Here is a 25,875-nt window from a genome sequence, read left to right as displayed (position 1 = left end):
CTGGACTACCTCACCAACCAGCCACAGTACGTGAGGACTAAGGAGTGTCATTCAGACACGATTGTCTGCACCCCCCCCCCCCCTCTCTATACTGCAGGCTTCACCCACAACACAGCAAACTGTCACCTGCAAAACTTCTCAGTATTCGTCAGCCTCCTCTCTGTAAGACAGCAAAGAGACGAAGCACATCCAGCTCAACGCAGGGAAGACTAAAGAGCTGGTGGTGGACTTCAGAAGGCGTAGACATTCTCCCCCCACCTGTGAACATCCAGGGAACGGACATTTACATTGTTAAATCTTACAAGTACCTGGGTGTTCACCTGAACAATAAACGGGACTGATCAGATAACTCTGATGCACTCTACAAGAAAAGGACAGAGCAGACTTTATCAAGAGGATGATGGCCAAGCTGTCATTCCTCTTGGACAACACGTCCCACCCCCTTCAGGACACTTCATCAGCACTGGGTAGCTCGTTCAGTAACAGGCTGCTTCACCCACGGTCTGCGGTCAGACTGTACAGTCACCACAGTCCTTGGTAAACCACCTCAGACACCAATCAATCACACTTACTTTTACTATGCTGCTTCTTATTACTACCATGGTTGTTTACTTATTTTATTTTATTACACATGTGTTTGTCTCTTTTATGTAATGTGTTAGCCTACTTGTTTTATTTTGTCTTTCATATGTACTGTCCCTTTGCTGTTGTAACACTGATGTGGGACATATAAAGGATTTCTGATTTCTGATCACAAATCTGCCTCAAATGGCTTCAACTAACCCTGTGATAAATCTCCATTGATTTTGCGAATACAAATGTGTGGCTGGAGTATGCAACTGACTCACAATGGGCAGTTTTAAAAGAAAGATTAAAGTTGATGCAGTAGAACCACAGATATTGTCTTTTTTATTCTTCTAAACAGATATTGTAAATTCTTTGTGACTTTTTGTTTGCCAGCTAACACAAGCAGACTCAGGTTTGTAGAGTGATAACATCATATTAATCGTTATCCATTATAGTTCCAAAAGCAGATGAACAGGTTTCACTGGAAATGTCACACACAAACACACACACACCCACATTGTGTCGCCTGCGTCACTGTACCTTGGTTTAACATTGAAAGAGGAAATCCCAGCCTGAGACTAAAGTCCTTCAACCGCACAGCAAATGCACTTCCTCATACATGTGCATGCACTTGCTGCTTCATCGTCACTGATAACAACACTGCCTGCATGCTGTGGAAGAGAACATTTTCAGCCCTATTGATGAAGTTAGAAAAATCAAAGTTATGGTAAAGTCATAACAGTAGATCTGGATACAGTGGATAAATACGTTCCTTTCATCTGCTCAGCCAAGACAAATGGACAAGACGTCACAGCAAGCACAGGTGAGTGTTGCTTCCATAAACCATGCTCTTTGTGTTTCCACTTCAAGGCTGCTTCACTTGTTTGTATAGGCTCAACTGTGATTAACTTGTCGCTTTCATTCTTTCCTTCCTATACGATTGATATATTGATATATATATCAATATTGATATATCATTGATATATCAGTATATCTGAAAAATATCATGAATGAAGGTACAAAACAGTCTGTGGCAATGAGAAGGATTTCACAGTGAAAGTTAAAGACGTTGAAAATCTGAGATACTGACATTTCCTGTGAATATCACATGACAGGAGGAATAGAGAACTTTGATCTGAACAACTTCACTTTTACTTCCTGTTGTAAGAATTACGTTACAAGTGCACTCCATTTAGATGTTGAATCTTGGGGGAGGGGTGTGTGCTTGCATTACCCACATAATATTAGAAACCTCAACTATCAACTATTGCAACTTCCTGCACACCTGTGAGCTAGAAACCTCTTTCTTTTTTTTTAACACTTTCTTTATTGTTTTTTTAGCATATATAGACACTACATAAGACAGTACACAAACTTCCACATCCAAGACATAACAAAATGAAGTACATTAAAAGTCACACAAATAACATAATTAAATTAAATTAACTACACAAACATGTGGGTATGCTATGTAAGGAAATATACAAACATGTAGGCAGATATGAAAGGCTTCAATCCTTCTCCCAGCATAGGAACATTAATCATCTCCAAGTTGCTGACCCAGAGTGCCCTCTAGATCTGCATGTTCCAGATAGTTAAGGAACGGGCCCCATACTTTTTTAAATAGTTCTTGTTTTCCTTTAATTGAATAGGTTATTTTCTCTAATGAGACACATGCAGACAATTCTTTTAGCCATTTACCAATACTTGGACTGTTTACATTTTTCCATGAAAGTGCTATCATACGTTTTGCCTGTAGCAGACAGGGTAACACCCTAACAAAAAAAGCCTGGGCTCCATGCTTAACTGCAATGATAAAATCTCTTCTATCATACATTTAACCTCCTCCCAAAACGTTTTTATCTTGGTACACTCCCAAACACAATGGAAGAACGTTCCCTTGGATTGTCCACATTTAAAACATAAGTCTGGGATATTACCATTAAATCTGTTTAGCTTTTCTGGAGTAATATATGTACGCATTAGCCAGTTATATTGTAAGAGCTTAAAACGGGTATTCGCTGTTTGTGATTGCGCTTTCTTGCAGGCACCTTCCCACTCATCAATTGAAAGGTCTTCTTGCAGATCCTCCCTCCAATTTTTAAATTTCGCTTCGGAGGACTCAGGGGACGCAGATATAAGCAAGTTATAAAGTGCAGAAATTAAGTTTTTCCCCCTACAGTCCTTTAATATTATTTTTTCTAATGGTGAGTATGGAGGTATAGATAATAAGTGTTTTTTATTTGCTCCAATAAAGCTTCTAATTTGTACAATTTTGAAAAAATGTTTCGGTGGAATGTTGTTTACTTGCAAGCTCCTCAAACGACATCAGTTTATCATCATTGAGCCTATATAGATCCTGAATTTTCTGTACACCCTTATCTGACCAAACCTTAAACCCACTATCAGCTCTGCCTGGAGTGAAGTCATCATTTCCCCAAATTGGACTAAAACGTGAGAGAGAAAGGGGCTCGCCCAAGTACTTCCTCACTTCATGCCAGACTCTAATCATGCTCCTAGTAATAGGGTTAGTGTTTTTTTTATAAGTTTCTTAAGACATACATAAGACAGACGTACATACATACATACATACATACATGGGAAGAGGTAGCTCTAAAAATTGGGCCTCCATCTCTCTCCAGGCAGGGAGGTTGTCGTTTGCAAAATAAAACATAGTAGTCTTTAACTGAGTTGCCCAGTAGTACCAGAGAGGATTAGGACATGCAAGACCCTCTCTATCATAGGGCATATACAGGAGGGTTAAGCGCAAGCGGGCTCGTTTGTTGTTCCACAAACAAATTAAAAATAATTTCCTTAACTTTGAAAATAAGTTTGGAGGAGGAGGCAGGGGGATGTTTTGGAATAGATACAGCAACTTGGGGAGTATGTTCATTTTTAATAGATCGACATAGGCTTCCATCTATCAATTGTGCTGGTAATTGACTCCATAATAGGATCGTAATTAGAATTCACCACATCTGTTATATTGGGCACTATTTTTACACCCAAATATGTAAAATGATCTGCAACTTTAAACTGGGAGACTGGTGCAGTCGGACTACTTCTCTCTTTGGAATTTAATAACATAATGGAAGATTTGGAATGATTAATTTTGTAACCGGAAAATTCACCAAATTTTCCTATCACGTCTAATAATACTGGAATTGATCTCTCCAACTCCCTGAGAAACACTATGATGTCATCAGCATATAAAGCTAAGCGGTGGTCTGTTTGACCTATAGTTATACCAGAGATCTTTGGATGAGACCGAACAGCTATGGCCAGCGGTTCTATTGCCATTATAAACAAAAGTGGTGATAGACGACACCCCTTGTGGATCTTAATTTGTTTCGAGGTTGTATTATTTGTAAGTATTTCTGCAACAGGGCCAGTGTACAACAATTTAACCCATTTACAAAAACAATTACCACATCCAAAGCGTTCGAGGACATCAAAAAGATATGGCCATTCGACCCTATCGAATGCCTTCTCGCCATCTAACGATAAGAGAGCAGTATCTGGCATTTCCTTTTGGCTATGTAGAATGTTCAGTACCCTCCTGACATTATGAAACCCTTGGCGCCCCTTAATACACCCATTCTCATGTTCCTTAATTATCCCTGGGAGCAGGCCTTCCAACCTTTTCGCAAGAATTTTACATAACACCTTAGAAACTTCTTTCTAGATCAAAGTGCTGCACCCAGACTTCGATGACTACAAATGACCGACTACAGAGGCTCTAATCAACTCGATTCGCTCTTTTTTGTTTTGCCATTAGGAGAAGTTGTGGATAGTACCTGGTACCTAGTACTTACTTTCATACCACCACAGCTAGAGAGTGACGTTAAAATGCTGCAGACCACTAATTGGTCAGAGAGAATCGTCACTAGCACGTCATGGGACATCCTGCTGAAATCCATCGTTTAAACAGTCAATTGTGATTCGCATTTTATTTTATTCGCTTGACCCTGATTTGTAAAAAATGGCAGACAATAACACCAGGGCAAACACCCCACCTTCTATACCAGTGGTAGCTACGGCAGTTTCATGCGTTGTAGCTACGCTGAACAGCAGATCGTCCCGCCTACGATCTGCAGTGGAAAATTAAATCTGAAAAGTACCTCGTACCAAAAGAGAGTCGAGTGGAGTAGAGCTATACCATGCTGTGGAAAAGCATGGTATAGCTACAAACTGTTTTACTGGAGGCTCATTGAATGGAAATGAAAATTGACATTACATTAGTTATGACATTAGTTAAAAGAAGATCAGATAGAATAGCCTAAACATGTGTGATCTGTTTAAAGAGATGTCTTAGAGATACAGTAGTTTTGGGGTATAGAACCGTCTTTTTACACTTTCCCAGAGTCACAAACTAATACATGCTCTAGGATGGACATTTTGTTATGTATTTATTGTAGTCTGATGTTATGTCAAACATCGATATTAGGCTATCTTGACTCAATTGTTGAATGTCTATGGGATCAAATAACATAATCATGATTCTATAGGCATCCAGGAATTGAGCGAAACTAAACAAGTAAACTAAGAGGGGGTGAGGGGAATGCTTTTTCAAAGCTTTGTCTGAGGGGAGGCCCACTGTCTCAGGCTTTGAAAACAACCCTGATCTACTATTATGACAGTAACACTGTGTTTTGATTACTTTAAAATTCCATCAGGGTATTTATGTGATGTTTATGGTATCCCAGCAGGCGCTCTGGGAAGTGCAGATCAACCCTTTCTGTACGTTGTGTATGCATTAGTTAGCAGTCAGTCATTTGAATTATACACCCATCAAGTTTATTTAAATAGTCTCAATATAATTTAAATTATCTCGATTGGGGATATGTGATGTTTAGTGGTGAAACAAAGTTTATTCAACTGCTGTTACTTAGTGCAGTTTTGAGGTAATTGTACTTTTATTTCCTTGTTCTGCTACTGAGAAATATTGTGATTTTATTCACCTGTATTTTTTTTCTGAAACTTGTAGATACAGGTTTCTTTGCATATCTTCCAGATTATATTTTATGAAAAAACTAAATGGAGCTTTTACGAGAAAAAGATGTATATATGTATTTCTAACTTAAAGCAAATTAACTAACTACAAAATGTTAGTACTGCAACATTCCTCATTTTGTTCTTTCAAGATACAGACACGTATTAGAACCTTTTTTTTTTTTTTTAAACTCATTCTGCAGAAGAATTGAATGTTGATTGATATTAAGTACACCACTGGCAGGTTGGAAACCCAGCTTTGGCTGAATAATGCCGAAAGTAAAATTAAGCAGCTGAAAACTTCACAATTAAGAGTTCAATCAAATTAAGAACATTAAGAACATTCCTGCCTTAGAAAGGTTTAATATTGGTGGTAATACAAATACAAATACAACCTTACTTTGAAGAGATAAGCTAAACAAACTCACTGCAATTTAGTCATAAATGTGTGTGTTTGTGATGCAGTCAGGTGCTGTATTGTCTACCTACAGGCGTGGTCACTATAACTGCTTAAGCCATCTGTTGTTTGAAGTGAATGATAAGGAAGGACAAGTGTGCACAGGTCTAAAAGCTCATCCAACGGTCACCAGTTGGAGGCCCAAAATAAAATTTGCATTCTGATGTACTTTTTCAGGGCTGGAGCTTTTTAGAGGCAACAGCAGGATTTGATTTCATTTAAAGCGTGTGGAGTTTTTATGTGAATATTGTTTCTTATTCATATGGTGATGTCTCTTTTGTTTGGGGGTGGTCTTTTCTTCATACTACCACGGGGAGCTACCGTAGATACTTTTAGGGCCAAAGATGCTTCCCAGACGTGCTGGGTGGATGGACAAACTACTATTTGTCAAGATATAGTTCCAACTTGTAACTCTCCCTTTTTACATTTTTAGTTTTGGAACATATTAAATAAAAAAGATGCATGTTAATCAGTGAGCTTTAGAATTGTTGGTGGGTGTATTTTTAAACTTCGGACAGAGCCAGGCTTGCTGTTTGTGCTTAATAACAAACTGATATCACCATTATGCACACCACCGTGTACAGTAATAAAACGAAAGAATAGAGCTTGCTCAATAGTAATAGTAATGTTTATACACATACAGTATATCTCAAAAGTGAGTACACCCTTTAGATTTTTGCAAATATTCTGTTATATCCTTTCAGGGGATAACATTATCCTACTGAAACTTTGATATAACTTAAAGTAGTCAGTGTGCTGCTTGAATAACAGTATAGATTTATTGTCCTTTGAAAATTACTCAGTACACAGCTGTTAATGTCTAAACAGCTGGCAACAAAAGTGAGTACACCCCATAGTGAACATGTCTAAATTGTGCCCAAAGTGTCAATATTTTGTGTGACCACCATTGTTATCTAGCACTGCTTTAACCCTCCTGGGCATGGAATTCACGTCAGTCTCACCTCAACTCTAACTCCATTCTTAGCGTCTCAAGTTACTTTTCGAATTGTAAACAATGAGCAGCGTGTGGCGGTCTTGGCCAGGATATCCACTGGCTACACCTGAACCCCAAAAGTATTCTCCCTTGCCCCTAGTGGCTAATCGTGGTCAGACTGATAGCTGAGTGGTTCAGAGATTGAGGTGGCAGCACGCTGTGCAAGGTAGCGCAAACATGATGCCTTGCCATGTCCTCCAAATCTTTCTGATGGATCCAAAAGAATTCTCAGGCCATATGGGATATGTAAACCCTCCAGCACGTTTTGGGTCCGGGGTGTTCGTCCAGTTGGGTGTGCCCGTATAAGATGCAGTGAATCTCCTTTCAGATGTCTGCACTTCCTCTCACAGATTGAGCCCAAAATCTATTTTTGGACAAAAGACAACATCAGGCATGTGTAAAGAAGTTGGTGGCTGGAAGATATATTGCGACAGTAATAACTAGGCTACTTTCAGTTGCGTAATGTGTAATGTGAAACATTAGAATTCATCCACTGTACACCATGAACATTTACATTTACAGCAAATTTCATGACAAGCTATTTAAAAATATTGTGTATGAAGTTAAAAAGAGTTCACCCTCTGGGGACCAAAACGTCTATTGAAAATTTCTTCGACAATCGACCTGGTGAAAGTTCATCATTAGGAATCATCCTCTGAATATCCATATCAACTTGCATGACCAGTAGCTGTTGAGACACTACAGACAGACTAACATCCATCCATCATCTACCGCTTATCCGGGGTCGGGTCACGGGGGCAGCAGCTCCAGTAAGGAACCCCAATCTTCCCTTCTCCGGGCCACATCCTCTAGCTCCGACTTGGGGATCCCGAGGTGTTCCCAGGCCAGTGAGGTGATATAATCTCTCCACCGAGTCCTGGGTCTTCCCTAGGGTCTCCTCCCAGCTGGACGTGCCTGGAACACCTTCCTAGGGAGGCGCCCAGGTGGCATCCTTACTAGATGCCTGAACCACCTCAACTGGCTCCTTTCAACGTAAAGGAGCAGCGGCTCTACTCCGAGTCTCTCACGGATGGTTGAGCTTCTCACCCTATCTCTAAGGGAGACGCCAGCCACCCGTCTGAGAAAACCCATTTTGGCCGCTTGTACCTGTGATCTCGTTCTTTCGGTCATGACCCAGCCTTCATGACCATAGGTGAGGGTAGGAACGAAGATCGACCGGTAGATTGAGAGCTTTGCCTTCTGGCTCAGCTCTCTTTTCGTCACAACGGTAAAGCGACTGCAGTATCGCCCCCGCTGCTCCGATTCTCCGGCCAATCTCTCGCTCCATCGTCCCCTCACTCGCGAACAAGACCCCGAGGTTCTTGAACTCCTTCACTTGGGGTAAGGGCTCATTCCCTACCCAGAGTAGGCAATCCACCGGTTTCCTGCTAACAGACTAACATGTTTTTGTTTTTTTTGTTAGCAAGGTGAACAATTATATATTTCTCTCTAGACCACTAATTAATTATACAATTCAATTCTTAGTTTTATATTTATTTAAATGTATCTTTATTCCTTTTTCTCTCAGAGTTCGGAGCAGCAACGGTCTCCAAACACTAGAAGAAGTTTCAGCTTCTCATCTCTCCGTATTAAAAGTAAGACTGTAGATCATTCAATTCACATTCACAGTGATGTAAAATGTCTTAATTTAACTAGGATGCACCTCATTAGCATTTTCCATTGATAACTCTGCAGAAAGGCACCACAGCTATGAAGACAATGGATTTACACGGCAGAGAGGGTTGCTGTCTTTTTCATCAGTACGGGAGACATCGAGAAAGGGTAAACAATAAACTTTCATAATTCTCTTACAATCTTAAATCTGCCAAGGTGATAACAATAATCACACACATTTTCATACAATAACATTAGAAATCAGTTTGTTCCCTCATGAACAACACAAACTGGTCAAAGCTTTTAAGGTAAATGTTGTAGACATCAAGTTATTTTTCTTTTCTTTTCCCAGAGCCAGTCCAAGATGAAGATGGTGCTTCACAGCTCTACTGTATACAGGACCAGGTGAACAAGACAGGTATGCATGAAGATACCATGAGCATGGACATGGCAAAGCATGGCATACTACATAGAGCATGACATTCTTTGAAGAAGAGCATTAGCGAGTCACGCTAATCTTAGCTGATCGGCAGAGGTGGGAGTAATGGTGCGTTCACAGCAGACGTGAAGCAAATTTTTCATGTGGCGCGATTACATTTAAAGTCAATGCAAAGCTTATCATCTTGCAGACAGACCTGACAAAGCATTAATTCAGGCTTTATACCAACCAGTATCATTATGTAGTTATTTCAGCATTCATTTGATGCATTTATTGCAATTAAATCACAGAAAAATCTGTTCATTTTGGTTTCATACCATAGTAAACAAGATAAGTTCAGCCGACGTATGTCAACGTCAAACGTGTTGCCCTTTAAAAATGCCCTTTTGTATTGGGTTGCCTGATTCTTGCCATTGCACTATTTCCAATACAGCTTATGTGGTTATTTAAAGAAAAAGCCGGTTCCCTGAAAATGGCATTACTAATTTGCATGCACAGCCGATACTTTATAAAAGAAAGATATTGCTGCCAGTATTAACATTTCAACAACAAAATGAAGAAACATTTTAAATAAATGTACTGTATATGCAAAACATTCAGTGACAACGTACTTCATTATTTCCGCATGTGGCAACTACATCATGATGTTCCTGATAATAAGTATTTTGATATGATTGAAGTTATGGAAAGATGGTGGTCTTGTGTAAATATTAAAATAATGAACAGAGATTTTTTTCTTCATCAATATTTAAACCTTATCACTTGTGGGACGAAGGACACAAACCCTGGTCTCATGTTTCAAAGTTCTGCCCTTTGGTGGGCGCCATACACCTGCACACAACTTCTGTGAGGTGAAGAATGGCGCTCTTGCTGGACTGGAAAAACATTGCCAGTGATCATAATCCAGGCAGCCATGATGTTTCCTCACATACTTATTACACACAACTATTTAATAGTGCATACACCTGAGTTTTGAGAGAGAGAGAGAGAGAGAGAGAGAGAGAGAGAGGGTTGTAAAAACAGTTTTTTCATTTTGAAATGAAAAGGCCAAATGTTTTCTTACACTATATGCTATATGACAAAAGTTCAGGCTTTTTTTCTGTGGTCCTGAATTTCCATTTTATTTTAATAATCATAAATAATAAAATAATAACAGCATTTGAGTTCGGACATTAATCATATTCAGAATCATATTTTCAGATTATTTCTATTATTCACAGACATCATATACAGGTTTGTACATGGCCCTAATTTTCTACTTACCATGCAGTATTGCAAAAAATTATTAAAGGGGCACTTTACATGTCATGGTGAATTTAGTCATAAGAAGTAGGCTACTGCTAGGTCTGTGAAACCAGCTGTGTAGTGCTGTCTGTTGCTCTGGACAAGCTTTCTTAAATCTGTTTAATGGTCAGAGATATATTATGGGAAGTGTAGTATCCAGAGATGGAGCTTTACTAGGGAATAAAAGTCTCTCTGGATCAATTTTACCATTCTTACCATATGTTGCATTTTAAACAAAACTATAAGCAAGTCCCCCAAAAAGACATAACTAAATGACTGTAGTGCCCCTACAAGTCCAACGTCAGATCGCTTCCTACATACTATGGCGAACATCCAAGTGAGTTGGAAAATATGCCAGCTATTAGCCCTTTGAAAACTGATGTGATCATGATGTGATGTGAAGGCTACTTGACAGATGTGGGTATTTCTCTATTTACAAGTTAGAAAAAAGCTACTAGTAAACATATTTTTTTAGGAATCTCAACATGTCTTAACATTCTTGTCAAAGTGGAAGTAATTAAAGTAAGTCTGATTCCGCTCCCTGACAATGAACAGGTACCTATGAAGGTAAAAGCTATTCTGGTCTGCACTTACTCAACGAGTTTGAGTCACTGGTTGTTGCTTCAGAGTTACAGCTGGAGGGACTATACTTTTTGTTTGCGTTGTTGTTGGCCTGTTCAGCTTGATTCAGTTGAGGTCTACTGAACCATTCCCATTACAGACAATAATAATTTAAATAATATAATAGCCAGAAGTGGGAAAAACATTATATGCAGTTTTTCGGACCTGACTTGAACGCAACACACGAGAGGACAGCCTGGGCACGCTCTCAGCAGAGCTGTTACAGCCGGTGGTGAGCGCGAGCCAGTATGCGATTTCTGTGCGGTAATGCAGACGATAAAATGCCGCTGTTGTGTTAGCGAGTTTGCTGACAAAAACAGCTGAGAGGACGACAGCGTGTTTGTGGGGTTAAGCAGAAATGAGTAAAGCGGTAACAAGGAGAATAAAAGGGCCCGGAGTGACGAACTTTAAGAGCAGATGGAGTGAGTATTGCACAGCTGACACAGCCGAGGATATATCCACTGTCATTTATTATACTCTACGTAACGTTCGCTTGGAGCCATTATGTGATATCCAGGTTTAAAGCACACTGAAGAACAGTAACATAAAAGTGCTTGCGTCACTAATAAACGCTGTTTTGTTTATAGACTAACGTAGGCTGCTGGAGCGTACCTGTTCCGTGCGATGTTGACTTGTCTCGAGCGAGTTGTATATTTGGGCATCAAGTTGTCAACCACGTTATGTTAAAACAAGCTACACGTAGATTAGTTTGCATTGATAGATCATTTACGGCCCCCACTTTCTGTTTGTGTAGTTGAATACTTTGGACAACGTAAGTGGAATAAAGTGCAGCATGGTGAAATATAAAAACGCCGAATTGAATAATGGACTCCAGTGTTTGGCTTTGTAGCGCTCACTGCCTCAAACGATAACAACATTAAATCCAGTTATTTCTAAATGTTGGTATCCCAATCCCGTCCACCAACAACACAACGTGTTATGTACGTGTTTACTGTAACAATCCAAAGCCAGACTTTAGCCGTGACGAGTGCACGTACAGCATGGTGCCAAACTACATGCCTTAAATCTTAATATCCTATTAGATATTTATTCATATCTATCAACGAATAGCTTTAATTTATTAATATAAATAAATAATATTATTATAGACATATTATACATAATATGTCTCTTTTGCTGCAGTCATTTTAGAACACTTATGTCATCAGTAATACCAAACTGCCATTGATATTTCAAATCGAACACCTTTACACACAACAAAGCCCATGTGAGGCTCTCCATGGCTGGCTTAGCCAGGAATGTGGCTGTTGATGCAGAGAATGATCACAGATGAAACCACATTTATAAACTAAGAACTGCTATATGTTGGATATGACTGGACTAATAGATAATCAGATAAATTGTCAGATTTTATTTGAACTCTGCAGGTTTTCTGAATGAAAAAGAACATATAAACAGGAGTCAGGCCGTTTTAGTTGGGCTTTGGTGACTGCGCCATTTTCTTATAGAATTGACAGCATGGTGTTGTAACATGTTCACTAGCCTCAGGGCGTTTTAAACAACTTGTATTTACACCTACATCATAGCTGAGCTGCAGTAGCACAACTTGGCAGGAGCATGGAGGCTGAAGAAAAGTTTGCTCTGATGTCAAGAGTAAGAAATGACACTACAATCTTATATAGTTGTTGCTGTGTATTTTGTATGTGTCTTAGCAGCTGAAGTGGAGAAACACAGCCACTGCTATAGACGGAATCAAAGTTTCAGGCTTCCGGTGGAATCGCAATGCATGCTGGTGTGGCAAGCCTAGAAAAGTGAGCACCAACTCTACAAGGGCCGCCATATTGGATTTCTTCTCTACGTGTTTACATTGTATTTAGCTTATTCTTCAAGCGTGTTGTAAACAAACCTACTACTCTACAATGAGTTCTGAACTCCTTTCTCATGATGAGGTTCAGATGTGGAAAGTCGAAGCTTTGAAAGTATTTTGCCGCAAGCGGAATTTAAAGGTTTCAGGAACAAAACTCGAGCTTATTGCCAGGGTGTTTGCTGCATCAGAGATGGGCATTGAGGAGCAACCAACAGCTAACGAAAGAATTTCAATCACAGAAAAAGAAAAGACTAACTTTTGGTTATGCCGAGTGGCGTTTCAGTGCCTGATCCCTTGACATTGCAGGATGGCTGGGTCAATGAAAACAACAGCATGACTTCTTGGCCGCAGATATACCTCAGCGATATAACATTATTTTTAATGTTATACCTCAGCGATATAACATTATTTTTAATGTCTGACCACCCGGGGAACGATGTTGAGTTTCATAAACAAACTTTGAACGAATACAAAGAAAGCAAAGCATTTAGACTGTTTGGCTGGTTGAAACAAATATTTTCCAATCCTCTCGCAGAGTATTGCTTTTTGAAAGCAAAATGTACTCATTCAATGAAAGTTTCCCATACGCCACATTCGGGATGGATCTGCGCAGTCAAGAAAACTGGCGATATCATAAGTTCTTATTGCAGTTGTGTTGCAGGGTAAGCTATTATAAAAATATACCTAACTTGTGTTTGTTAATTATTATAAAACTTAATATATAGAAAGTACATTTGTCAATATATAAATCAAGTAGATAGACTACATACGGATCTACTTGATTTATATATTGACAAATGTATTTTCTATACTAACAAATGAATTCCCTGATCCTGAACTCGACCTGGGGTATGTTACATACCCCAGGTCGAGTTCAAGATCAGGGAATTCATTTATTGGTTTTCCTTGCATATGAAATGCTCACTGCAAATCCGCAAAGATTTCTTGGGCTGCCAAGACTTCTCATTGTAATCCTGTCTCTTTACAGCTTTGGTCCATGCTAGCCTTCTATCATTGTTCTTTAGTGCTGTTGGAAATGGAAATAGTTCGAACGGGGGCTTGCAGTCGCAATTTTTGCAATCGTGAAGCTCACAATGAGATTCTGCCCATTTATTTAGCTTTTTCCCACAGTTTGAACATCCTTTGACCAAACACAATGTAAACACGCTTGAAGAATAAGCGTATAACATACCCCAGGTCGAGTTCAGGATCAGGGAATTAATTTGTTAGTATAGAAAAATGTAAACACGTAGAGAATAAATCCAATATGGCGGCCCTTGTAGAGTTGGTGCTCACTTTTCTAGACTTGCCACACCAGCATGCATTGTGATTCCACCGGAAGCCCGAAACTCCGATTCAGTCTATTGACACACTTGAAACACCTTGTCCTGACAACAGCTGTTTTGTAAGGAAGACTTTAGCTTCAGTAAAATGTTGTTATCAGGACCAGGGAGCTGAGCCAGATTGAAAGTGAAACCTGGACAACTCCTTCGTGTGCTGTATGTGTTCATTCAGTTTTTAACTTAACACATACATGTAGGTCTTTGACAGCAAACCAGACATTGTAGTGACAAACGCTAATTACTAGTTAGATATAGATAGATTAGAGATACCAGTTTTGTCTTTAACTTTTCCGTTAGAGCTCCGGTGTCTGTGTGGCGACCCTCCCTTTACCAACACAGTTCAACACAATTAACCGGATCTAATATTTTCCACCAGGATGAAACATGCTCAACTCCTACTTGCCCTAAACTGTGTTGGTCCCTTTTTTAGGGTTGCACCGATATCAGGCCAATACTGTATCAAATAACTGAAATTTAATTAAATTCTATCTTCTATATACTATTTTATTACAAATGTTTACAGAAGTTGCTGTTGTACAATGTATTATTATAATGATAAATAACAAATTGGTAAACTTATATCTCTGCATTTATTTGTTACATTTAGTTTTATAAGGTTAGGAAAGCAATGTCAAGCCTGATGTTTCCTTACACATAGTGAGGCTTACAGCTTATTCATTTAACGCTGCTATCGGGTCGGTACAATTGTCTAACTTCAGTAAGAATAATGTCTTACTTGTGATAATGAGTTCACCTAACATGAGATACTTAATACTTTTTACTTGGGCCAAATTCCAGGAAGGAGTATTTCTCTTTTACTCTGTTCTTTCTTTTTCTTTCTGATGAGACGAGTTGTAAAATTATTTCAGTAATTAATTACTTTTCATACACTTGACCTGAGCTATTCCTTTGTTTGTAATGCCAAGCCAGTGAGTTCCCAAGTGAGGTTTACAAAGTTGAGATATATATATATACTTTCTTCAAATAGCTTATTGAAATATGAAACAGTAAATCAAATACACTGATGCGTGACATGAATTGAACCTTTTGAATAGTATTTATCAGCTTTTTCATAATGCTGATTATTTAACATCTGAAAGCAAGGTCAACAGAATGTTCCTGTAGAAAGCAGTTTTTTCCCACACGACCTCAATGTAGCATAAGTATGAAAATTCTTTCCTCAGTCTGAAGTAAACAAATGATTCAGCAGTGTTAGTGCTGCAGTATCACAGAGGACTATTGGACAAGACCTGTGTTGTTAATGATGGTCGCTCTACTACATTGTAATAAACCAAATGGATAAGACTGCACAGGGGTTCGATTCCAGTGTCGAAGTGTCCTTGGACAAGATACTGAACTCCAAATTGCTCCCGATGGCCAACGGTGTGTGTGTGTGAATGTTTATCCCTACTGACGAGCTGATGTGCACCTTGTATGGTGACTCTGACTCTGTCTGACGTTTATAAATGTGTGTGAAAGTTGTGTTGTAAAGCGCTTTGAGTGATCGCAATGATTGTGAAAGTCCATTTAGCATTTACACCGAGCAGCTCGAGGCTTAGTCTATGAAATACATATCATATGCTCCAGAGCTGCAGTGTGGTGTTGGCTCAGCCCACAGACTCTTGTCTGGGGAGTCGTCTTCTGTCACTGTTCATCTGCAGCATACTTTAACTTCTGCTTTTGTGTTATTGGTCATGTGTTCTTGGTCGCTTGGTCGACCCATGACTGCACCCTGATAGTGAAGGTACTGTAGTATTGAACTGTATTGTCACCATTTCCTATGAAGAAATAAAATGACGAAAACAGACAACCATAAATAATTTTTATTAAGATGTTTCAGTATTTCCATGGCGCCATTATGTCACTTGTACAAATCAAATGATAAAATCCAACAGTCTAATAACTTTAGTTCCTGGGAAAATAGTAAATATGAAATAAATGTGTATTCTTGATTCATTCTAGAAAGTTGTTCAATGTCATGTTGCATCTTAAACATCTTGCACATTAATTCACCTCATTTGTGATAGAAAGGAAACTCATTAACAAAAACGAGGAGTGTTTGACTTAAGTTGACCTCATCAGCTGTGACTGTTCTTTTAGAAACAAATGAATCCCTGAAAGCCCTCTCTATCTATGTGTGGACACACACACAACATGGTGGACACACACACAACATGACATTAGTGTTTGATAAGTGGTGTAGGTGACAGTATTGATCAAACATGATTTGTAAGGGAAAGAGAATGTAATAATTGTTTAGATAAGTGATATACAAATAAAGTTATTATTATTATTATTATTATTATTATTATTATTATTATTATTATTCACCCAACTTGTGTCTGTGCTGTGTAGGTGAGCAGCCCAAAGGTAACCTCATCTCGGATGTGCCTGGGAAACAAAGTAAGTGCAGTAGCTGGAGCAACAATGTTCTCCATCAAACTATTTAGTTTTGACTGTAAAGATAAGGTTTTCTGTAAACATGTTACCTAAAGTCAAACAAAGGGTTCATAATTGGAATTTGACATTTTATGTCTAATGGAATAGTCTGAGCATCTGTTGCAATAGATTCCAATGACAATGACATTTTCTTTTCTTTTTATATATCTGCAGCATAATCCGCTTCTCCATGTTTGCTCCGTATGGATGTTGGCGGCATAATTTGTACTTGTGTTACTTAACTCCGACCTGAGCAGAGATCTAATCAGCCGCATTATGTGGCGTGGCATATACAGTAGCAGGGGAAGTGAATGTTGTGTCACGGTTTCAGTATTGACCAGCTGCTGCTTGTGTTACTGCAGCAGGTGAAGATGAAGGTGAACGACAAGGAGCCCTCAAGAGGTTTAGTGCCATGTGGTCCTCCTTCCGCAGAGGCAAAAGAGATCGTGAGTATTACATTACACAATGGTTTACTGTACTTCCACTTTCTTGTTTGCCTTAGTCAGTCAGAGCAGAAAGTGGAAAAGGCTTTGCAGGTGGTCACGTTGTGGTGAAGGGTTAAATGAGTAGTCGAGGGGGGGGGGCGCATCAGAGTACTGCTGCAGAGTCACCCGGCGATTTTCCATTTAGCTCCTCATTTCCCTCTATCAGTGTCTCAGAGAATCTCCGTGGTTTAGGTTTGATAACGTCTGAAATAACAACAGTCAGTCATTCCCCACCAAGCAAACTACCTGAAAAGATTTCATAAAATGCGATTGAACCATAACCCCAGCAACGATGGTTTATCCTGTGGAAGATATTATAAGTATTATGATCACAAGTCATTTGATTTTGATTGCCAACTGCTTTTATTTGAGGAGCTCCATGAACTTGAAGAGAAGACGGGAAGAATGGAGGCAGAGGCACTAAGACAACAGGCCCATGCTGAGAGACGACGTGTGTCAGGAAACCGTTAGTGTTCCTGTGCTCACTGCTCTCCGATGCTTACTGTGGAGGAATACTTTTGCTACAAAGACATGCTTATGCCAGACTTATTAAATAGATATTCCCACAGATGAGTCATCCCATCAGTGTAGCCACAGCAAATGCATTTGCAGAACTTATCAACAGTTTCGTCCTGATGAAAACTAATGATCATTATATTCTTGCTATTCGGGAAACCTGCAGACATGAAGCATTTTATTTAGTTTGCTGCTTCTTCTCTTGCACAAACACACAATAAATTGAAAGCCACCCACAGCCTCGCACATGTAAACAAACCAACGTTTAAGTTGCTACAGCTACTTACTGTGTATACTTGGGGTCTCAGAGACTGAGCGTTTGAAATAATTCATGTAGAAATCAGTTTTATTTGGAAAGCTGAAAGAGCCTCCTGCTGCTTGCCCAGATATAGCACGACCCGTAGAGCCACATTTATGGGGAAAACGCCAGTTTGAAATAGACTCAAATGATCCTTTCATTACTCCGTTCATTTTCTTGTGTCTGCCTCCACCTGCCTCTGACAGCTCATGCGTCTGTTCTCTCCCTGGACCCAGCTTCACTATGATATTCAAGCACATGTTATTTGCAGCCAGTACGGCAGATTAACAATCAGCCCAAATACAGTTGTTTCTGTTTTCATGGTGATTTATTGTATTGGTACAGATGTTATTTGTACAACACAGAAATAGTAGCCTCTCCACAACCAGCTCTGTCCGTGTGGTAACAACTAACAAGCTCAGGAATTTTGTTATACACATTTGACTCATAGCAAAGTTAGTCATTTAAATGAACCTGCTGTTGTATTGTTTTTATTTCTTCCAAAACTGTCCTCGCTGAGTACTACCTTCAGAGGAACAGGTTTTTCAGGTATAACATATCATCTCTGCATACCCCAAACCTTTGTAAGGCAAAACACGCCTACTGATCACCATTACACACAGGGCAACTTGGAGTATGTGTGCAGGTACTGTGAGTGTGGTAGGAGTTGCACCAGCAGGCCTCAAACACAGAGACAAAAGGCTGCCAGCCTGAGAAAGAAAAACACGTTGCTGTGGTGCTTTTATTTTAGACAAAAAGGAAGGAATGCAGCAGAGAACACATGAACAGGCTGGCAGCCAGTGAAGGAGACAGGACGGAGCTGGGCTGTGTGTGAGCTGAATAATGGTCTCTGAACAGAGCAGCAGTGTGCAGTCGTCAGAAGAGATGTCTGGTCCACACTGTAAATAATTATATCAGTAGAATGAGAGGTTCCATCCACAGACTGGATACATATGACTATCCAACAGTCAGACCCTCCTATCAGTTTTCTACATCAGAAACAACATAATCATCAGTTGGAATATGGCAAGAATATTACCATAATATATTATTTACTTCATTTTACCAACCACAGTAAGAACAACAACATAAAGAACCAAATTCATAGATACCAAGGCACTTTCTGTGAGCACCCACATAGAACAGTGTCATGATAGTGGGATCCACTGTGTGTGTAAGATCTCCTGAGACACTTTACAATGGATTACATACAACATGGTGATGATTTGGGTGCCATGGTTGATCAGACCAAGTTGGACCGAGTCCATTCCAGTCTAGGTCACTGTTGACAGTCAGGACATGAAATCACAGTTTATGTTCTTTGTTAATTCTAATGGTTTGTCGTCATTCTCATTTAAATAATTTTAAATGTGTCGGATTTGTATTACTTCAGTAGGCGAAATCATTTAAAGAAGTAGTTCAACATTTGTTGAAATGCTTGGGAGTCAGTGTTCTTGTCAGGTTTGGTTTCATCATGCCTGTGTAGAAATCGAATAACCTATCCAACCTCACAAGCCTCACTGCAGTGTGAGCCATCACACGTCCAATGAGGCCTGTAAACCTCGACATCTGGATCACCGTGGTAACCCTGCATGCTAAAGCACAATGTATTTCTACATTCCTGTTTAGGAGTCAAAGACTCTGAGCCGACGGAGCTGCCACCGGTGTTGACAGAAAACCCATCCGGGCAGCACCGCTACGTCAGTGGTCAGTACTTCTTTGAGTATCTGGTGGTGGTCAGCCTGAAGAAGACCAAGGATGGCAGCAGCTACGAACCTCAGATCACCTACCAGTTTCCCAAGGTCAGTGTGATAGTGGAACACGGAGGCCTGGAAGAAAAGAAGTTTGAATATTTAGATTTTTTTTTTAACACGTTTTAAATAATTGGGATGTAAGAAACGTATCACAAAGATTCTTTCAATGATTTATGTTTATGACATTACCTTTTTAGTGGACATCAAGTCCACTAAAATCACAAATCACAATCACAAAATGGGCATTACAAGGCATGATTTGGTAATAACAAAATACATTTAAATTCTTTCTCATTTGATGAATATTGGAAACAAATAAACACATTCATAAATATAAAACATAATCTTATAAAGAACAGAAACTAAATATCTTTGTTTTTCTGATTGCTTCTGAGAATTAAAAATGTAACACAAGAATTTCACATATCCATGTACAACACTGTTGCAGGGATGAACCCTATAATTAGCATCCATATTACCAATAAGCACTGTATAAAGGGATTTGTGTGGAGCTTCTAAGTGGTTTATATCTAAGTCTAGCAACAAATAAAAGAAGAGACAAAGAGTGCGAGCTGAGGACACAGATGTATAAGGTACCCGTAACCTAGACCACAAATTACTGAATCATCAGCTTATCAGTCTAAATTATGTGCAAAGATGTTTATATGACAGTGAAAAAATAAATACAGCCACTTCAACTGAGTTTTTCCCACTGAGAAGCATACCTGACATAAGCTGAGATGTTCATATTATATAGTGTGTGATTGACTTTAATAACAGTGGTGTGGCTGTGTACTTTCAGAGGGATGGGATGGCCAGATTTCAGAAGGAGGAGGAGGAGAAGACGCTGAAGGCGATCACTCTCTTTTGTTTCCCAGAGGGCATCAACTGGGCTCCTTTGACAGAATACCATAGGTATAACTGCTCCTCTGTCAGCTGTGTTATCACTTGTTTCCCCTGTTTTGATGGTTCAGTTCTTTGTACATCCCTTGCTCTGAGGTTTCTCTGTGTGTTCCCAGTGAGACTTTCTCCTTTGTTCTGACTGAGATTGATGGCAGCAGAAGAAATGGATATTGCAGGAGGTTACTGGTCAGTGTGTAGACTGAAGGTGTCTTCACTGTGTCATCATTTGGATCTCATTTCCCCATGTCCATTAAATATCCTCTGCTTCCAATCTGCAGCCTGGAGGGAAAGGAGCTCGACCACCTGAGGCTTACTGTATCATCAGCACGCTGGCTTGTTTTGGACTCTTCTCCAAGGTGCGTTTAACTGAACGTTTCTACTGGGGGAAATTATGTTATGTTAGTGTTGTGTTAGTGGTCTTGCCTTCGGTCTTCAACAGCCGTTCAGTTCGTCCATGCTGATCCTTTATTTATCAGTTGGATCAGTCTTTCTGAAAGGCCTTCATCACCAGTGATATAAACTGCCAGGTTCAGTACTTGGCCAGACTTTGGGACTTGCCATCATTTAGCATTTGTTTGGCTTGTAACTTGTGATTCAGATAAGTTCACTAAATAAGATTTGGGCTTGGTTGGTTGAGAAAACAATGAAAAACCGATGCTGTTGCCTTGCCCTCATTTTTGCATTCATTAAAACAGAATCTGATTTCATTGGTCAAACACTAATTTCTGACAAAATGTCAGTAGAAACATTTTTAGCACACACAATTCCATCTTTCCAAACATTCCAGTTCCAAACTAAATGATGTGATCACAGTTCTTACTTGTTTTTGTGCTGATATCTTATATTGGACTTCAGATGCTTCGTACAGTACACAACCTTTATCAATGTATTATTCATTAAAATAACTGTGTGCAGATATTTGACGAGGTGGAGAAGCGGCGGCAGATCTCCATGGCCATGATCTACCCATTCATGCAGAAGCTGAGGGAGGCTCCATTCCCCGCTCCGGGAAACACTGTGGAGATTAAGAGCTTCATTCCAGAGTCGGGTACTCAGGTCAGACCAAACCCTCCTTCTGCTCATAGAGGTCCATTCAGCGTTTGATGATCTAGGTATCAAACGTCTGTGTGCAGATCCAGTCATTTGTCTGGTCTTGGTGGGAGTGTATCATGAAACTTGATGCAATTTAAATGAGATTTAAAATCGCTCAGGTTTAGAGTTATTAGATTGTTGTCACAAAGGTATTTGCTGAGATCTCCGTCCGAATGAGGCAAAATGTCTAAGAATAATTCCAATACACAAAGAAAAACCGTCGGATAACCGGACCAACTTTAGAAGATAAAATGAAGGTGAATAGTAAAATGATCACCAAAACTGTCTGTGGTAAACACCCGTCACAGCACAAAGGTTTCTTGTACACTTTCAGTTTGACCTCCATATTAAATTCTATAGATCATTTGGCTAACCTTTATGACTGGTCGTGTCTCTTGCCACCTTTGGACCTTCTTTTAGCTACGTCACTGAAGTGATGGACAGTGCTCAGGATATCTGCACGTCAAAAAGCATTGATTTCAGTCTCCTGGTATAAGTCCTACAAATGCCTTATGAGGTTTTAAATCTTAAATTCAATTCGCAAGTCTTATTGAGGATATGATGTTTACATGGAACAGAAATCGGGTTATTAATATCCCCATATAGATGTTTAATACTAGTATCCCGGTTACTTAAAACTGCATGTGATTTACGCGGGCGCCATTGTTTGTGTTACCGTCGAGTCACTTGGCTTAAGCCGCTTCTGCGCAGCTAATTGGCGGTGCACAGTAACCAGGGTAAGATGTTTACATGCAACAGTTTCTGTCACAGTACTCCACCTATCTTATTCAGGTTTCTCATGAACGGAGTTAAGAGTTAATCTGTGTTTCTGAAATTGGGATATGGTGTTTACATGATCAAATACATAAAGGGATACTAATGTCCATGTAAACCAGCTCCATTTCTCTGAAAGTTGTGAAAGAAATGTAGTACAAAATTGGATTCAAAAGAAATGAGTCACACTCCGAGCACGAGTGCAGTGTAACCCGGTGACTTTAAATGGTGAGATCCTCCAGGTGGGTGTGTTGTTGTGGAGTCGTGTCTGAACCTGTCCTGCATTACCCAACCTTTGCCTCAGAGCAGAAACCTGACACTTCTCGCATCAGGCCACATACCATGTTTCAAGAGTCATCTCCAGTTTGTCACTGATGCTGGTGAGTGTTTGTGCTAAAGTTACTGTGGCCAGCCCTCAGGATAAAGGAAGGACACAGACATGGTTCCCAGTTCATGATGGCAGTGAGGGAGATGTACCATTATGACAAGTGGAAGAACTAAATCATGAAAAGCTCTAAAAGCTGCATGTCATCCCTTTCTTGACATCTAGGTGAGGCTTGGTTGCCTTTAGAATCAGACAGTAAGAGTCAGTTGAGTGATGTTTACATTTTTGTGACCGTGGTGACTCTCCACTAGATCATCAGTCTGACCCGGCCGTTGGATTCCTGGCTGGAGCATGTGAACTTCGCCACGCTCTTCGGCTGCCTGACAGACGAGGAGGTGTTGCTAGTGTTTGCTGCCGCCGTCTTGGAGAGACGGATTGTTTTCATCGCTGATGAACTGGGGTATTACACACTCACACAGATATACAGATGCCATGGGGACACAATCCTCTCAACCGCTTTACAACACATGTCAGCGTTCATACACATTCACACAGAGTCAGAGGCTGCTGTACATAGAAAGTGCCACCTGCTCATCAGTAGTGATTAACATTCACACACACTCACACACCGTTGAAGCTGTTGACTGCAGGCTGAGATCGAACCACTGACCTCTGACCAGTGGACGACCACTCTAGCTCCTGAGCCACAGCCACCAAAGTTGTTATAGTATAGTTAATCAATGTCAATGTTCATTATCCTCTATCATTTGAAAGTTGCCCATTATTCAAATACTGTCTTTTATAAGAAATGTTTGGAAAATGCTCTTCACAGAGTTTGGAGTTTTGAAAGGCAATTGGCTGATCTGGCAACAGAGGAAAAAGTGTCCAGGTTTAAAAGTCACTGACGTGACATTTGCATAAATACTTGTAATAACTTTGTGGGACAAATAAAGGGACAAAATGAAATAACTCAGATTAGCCTATAAATCCTGGACTAAATCAGTTCTGACATCAGCTCTGTCGTCTCTACAGCACATTATCACAAGTCATCCATGCAGTCGCAGCCCTCGTTTACCCCTTCACCTGGCAGCACACACTGATCTCCATCGTTCCTGAGATCCTGATCGATGTGGTGATGGCACCCACTCCCTACCTGCTGGGAGTCCAGAAACGCCTGCTGGACCAGGTCACCGACCAGAGTGATGTGAGTCGTCATGGAGAACACAACAAAATGTTGCTTCATTTGTGCAAAGGCAAGGCAGTGACCTCCTAATTCTGCTGTTTTGTTCTTTCTATAACAGCTGCTGGTGGTCGACTTGTCTGAGGATAAAAAGGAGACCTTCATTCATTCAGTAAGTGTAGTATCAAAAAAATTATCTTTTGGAAAAGTTAAAAACATTTGTGTAAAACTGTATAATCTTTCTTTTCCAGATTGGTGATGAAAGCTCTATTCTGCCCCCAAAGCTTCAAAGTGAAATACTAGAAGCACTAACTAACAGAAAGAAATCATCAAGTGAGTAAACTAAACGCGTGTGTCAGTTAGAAACAGAAATATGATTCCATCCTCCCACATGTTTCATGTCCTGTGTTTCAGCGGTGGAGGAGACGAACCGGGTGGTATCGGAAGCCTTCCTGCATTTCTTTGTGAAAACAGTCGGCCATTACAACTCGTATGTGAAATACAGTCGTGCCGGAGAGCAGGGGGTGTTTGAAAAGAGAAGTTTCTACAAGGCCATTGATTCCAAGACCACTCGACACTTTGTCAAGAAGTTCATCCAGACACAGATGTTTGACCTGTTTATCCAGGAGGTGGAGCAGCAACAGCCTGGACCGCAGCAAGGTGACGACTGGGAACACGACACACACACACACACACACAGCTGGAAAACAGCTTGTAAAGAAAAACTAACTATAACTCTTTGTGAAGTGATGTTCTAAAGTTGCCGTTTGATTGACGTACAACTATGGTTGGGCAATATGTTAGAATAAGAGCTGCCCCTTCTTTGTAGATTAGTCGACTAACTGGTTGTTTGGTCTTAAGCCGGGCTCAGGCTACAAGAGTTTTGCAATCGTAAACGATTTTGAAATCGGGTTGCCCCACACGCATGAGGAGAAACTTCACAGATGTTCTGCTCTCTAATCTCAAACCTGCACACACTACCGGATTAGAAAATAATGGTGCATCACACACTACAGGATATTATTAAGATTATCGAGTCGGAGGGAGCAATGCCCCACCTCACCTCACCTCACCACCTGTTGTCATGGGGAAGCAGATGTAAACTAAATGAGACTGATGTGTTACATGTATACCTACACTAAGAAAACGCATCATCAATTTAATTAAAGCAACTCAACTTTATCCTTCGCTGTATGTAGTCTAATAAATGTCCAGTCTGGTCAACTTCAATCTTCTGGTTTCATCATTTACTATCATGTTACTGAGTAATGTTTGGTTGTAATGTAATGTTTTTACAGTGCACTGATTCCAGCTCCTCTCCTTTGTCCCGCAGGAATATTTCACAAAAAGATCCTTGAATACCAAGAGAAGAAGAAAAAGGACAAAACAAGGAAACACTAGCTCTCAGCGGGGGACCCGGGTGTACATAAGGGAGTTCATAGGAAAATATGTGAATGTTGCACTGTGTGTTTTATGTCCTGTGTCAGTTTGGTTTTAAACATGTACCAATGTGTGAATTACTGTATGGCTATGTTGCTGCTACTCTGTGAAACACTGGCAGAATGACAGACTTCAGATCCATGTGTTGGTTCTCAGCCTGTGGCCGCAGTCTGTCGCTAATGAATCATTTCGAATAAAGACTAGTTTTTTTACAGTCTGATGCTTAGGACCCTAATTATTCGAAGCCGTTTGTGTTTGTTTGTTTCTATACAGTGTATATGTCTGTCCATCCTTTCTTTAGTTTTTTATTTGTGAGACGCCAGCCACCCATCTGAGAAAACTCATTTTGTACCCAAATTAAACATCCTTCCTTTCATTGAACAAAAATGCAGGAATTTATCAGAACGGTCCAGTTCTCTCCCAAAACATGTATAAGTTCACCATGAGATCAGAAGGCAGCAACCGTTACAGAGACACCCTAATGTATGACAAAAGAAATGTGAATCAGGCAGAGTAGCCTACTCTAGATG

The 25,875-nt window shown here is 40.0% G+C and overlaps 1 protein-coding gene across 2 annotated transcripts; it reads left to right on the top strand.

Annotated features, from left to right (window-relative positions):
- Positions 1–1,190: 1,190 nt before the first annotated feature.
- dennd2da (DENN/MADD domain containing 2Da) lies at positions 1,191–25,562 on the top strand. 2 transcript variants are annotated; one of them, XM_029451221.1, is made up of 17 exons: positions 1,191–1,390; positions 8,539–8,605; positions 8,706–8,792; positions 8,977–9,042; positions 16,495–16,542; positions 16,941–17,024; positions 19,507–19,679; positions 20,434–20,546; positions 20,651–20,720; positions 20,813–20,890; positions 21,450–21,590; positions 23,037–23,185; positions 23,758–23,929; positions 24,027–24,077; positions 24,157–24,238; positions 24,320–24,565; positions 25,239–25,562. In XM_029451221.1, exons 1-17 carry the CDS (start codon positions 1,364–1,366, stop codon positions 25,304–25,306), a joined length of 1,722 nt encoding a protein of 573 aa, XP_029307081.1. In that variant the 5' UTR covers positions 1,191–1,363; the 3' UTR covers positions 25,307–25,562. The 2 variants fall into 2 exon arrangements, with proteins under 2 accessions (XP_029307081.1, XP_029307086.1); XM_029451226.1 differs by lacking the exons at positions 1,191–1,390; positions 8,539–8,605; positions 8,706–8,792; positions 8,977–9,042 and adding an exon at positions 11,150–11,390.
- Positions 25,563–25,875: the final 313 nt, after the last annotated feature.

The sequence above is a fragment of the Cottoperca gobio genome, chromosome 2 (assembly GCF_900634415.1).
Source record: "Cottoperca gobio chromosome 2, fCotGob3.1, whole genome shotgun sequence".
NCBI lineage: Eukaryota > Metazoa > Chordata > Actinopteri > Perciformes > Bovichtidae > Cottoperca > Cottoperca gobio.
The sequence above is the reverse complement of the archived record's forward strand: the minus strand, read 5'-3'. Positions and strand labels throughout refer to the sequence as shown.

Coding starts and splice junctions, on each gene's coding strand:
- dennd2da (XM_029451221.1), top strand. CDS start 1,364: ATGGACAAGACGTCACAGCAAGCACAG. Junction 24,078..24,156: donor AGGAGACCTTCATTCATTCA/GTAAGTGTAGTA, acceptor TTTCTTTTCCAG/ATTGGTGATGAAAGCTCTAT. Junction 24,239..24,319: donor TAACAGAAAGAAATCATCAA/GTGAGTAAACTA, acceptor CCTGTGTTTCAG/CGGTGGAGGAGACGAACCGG.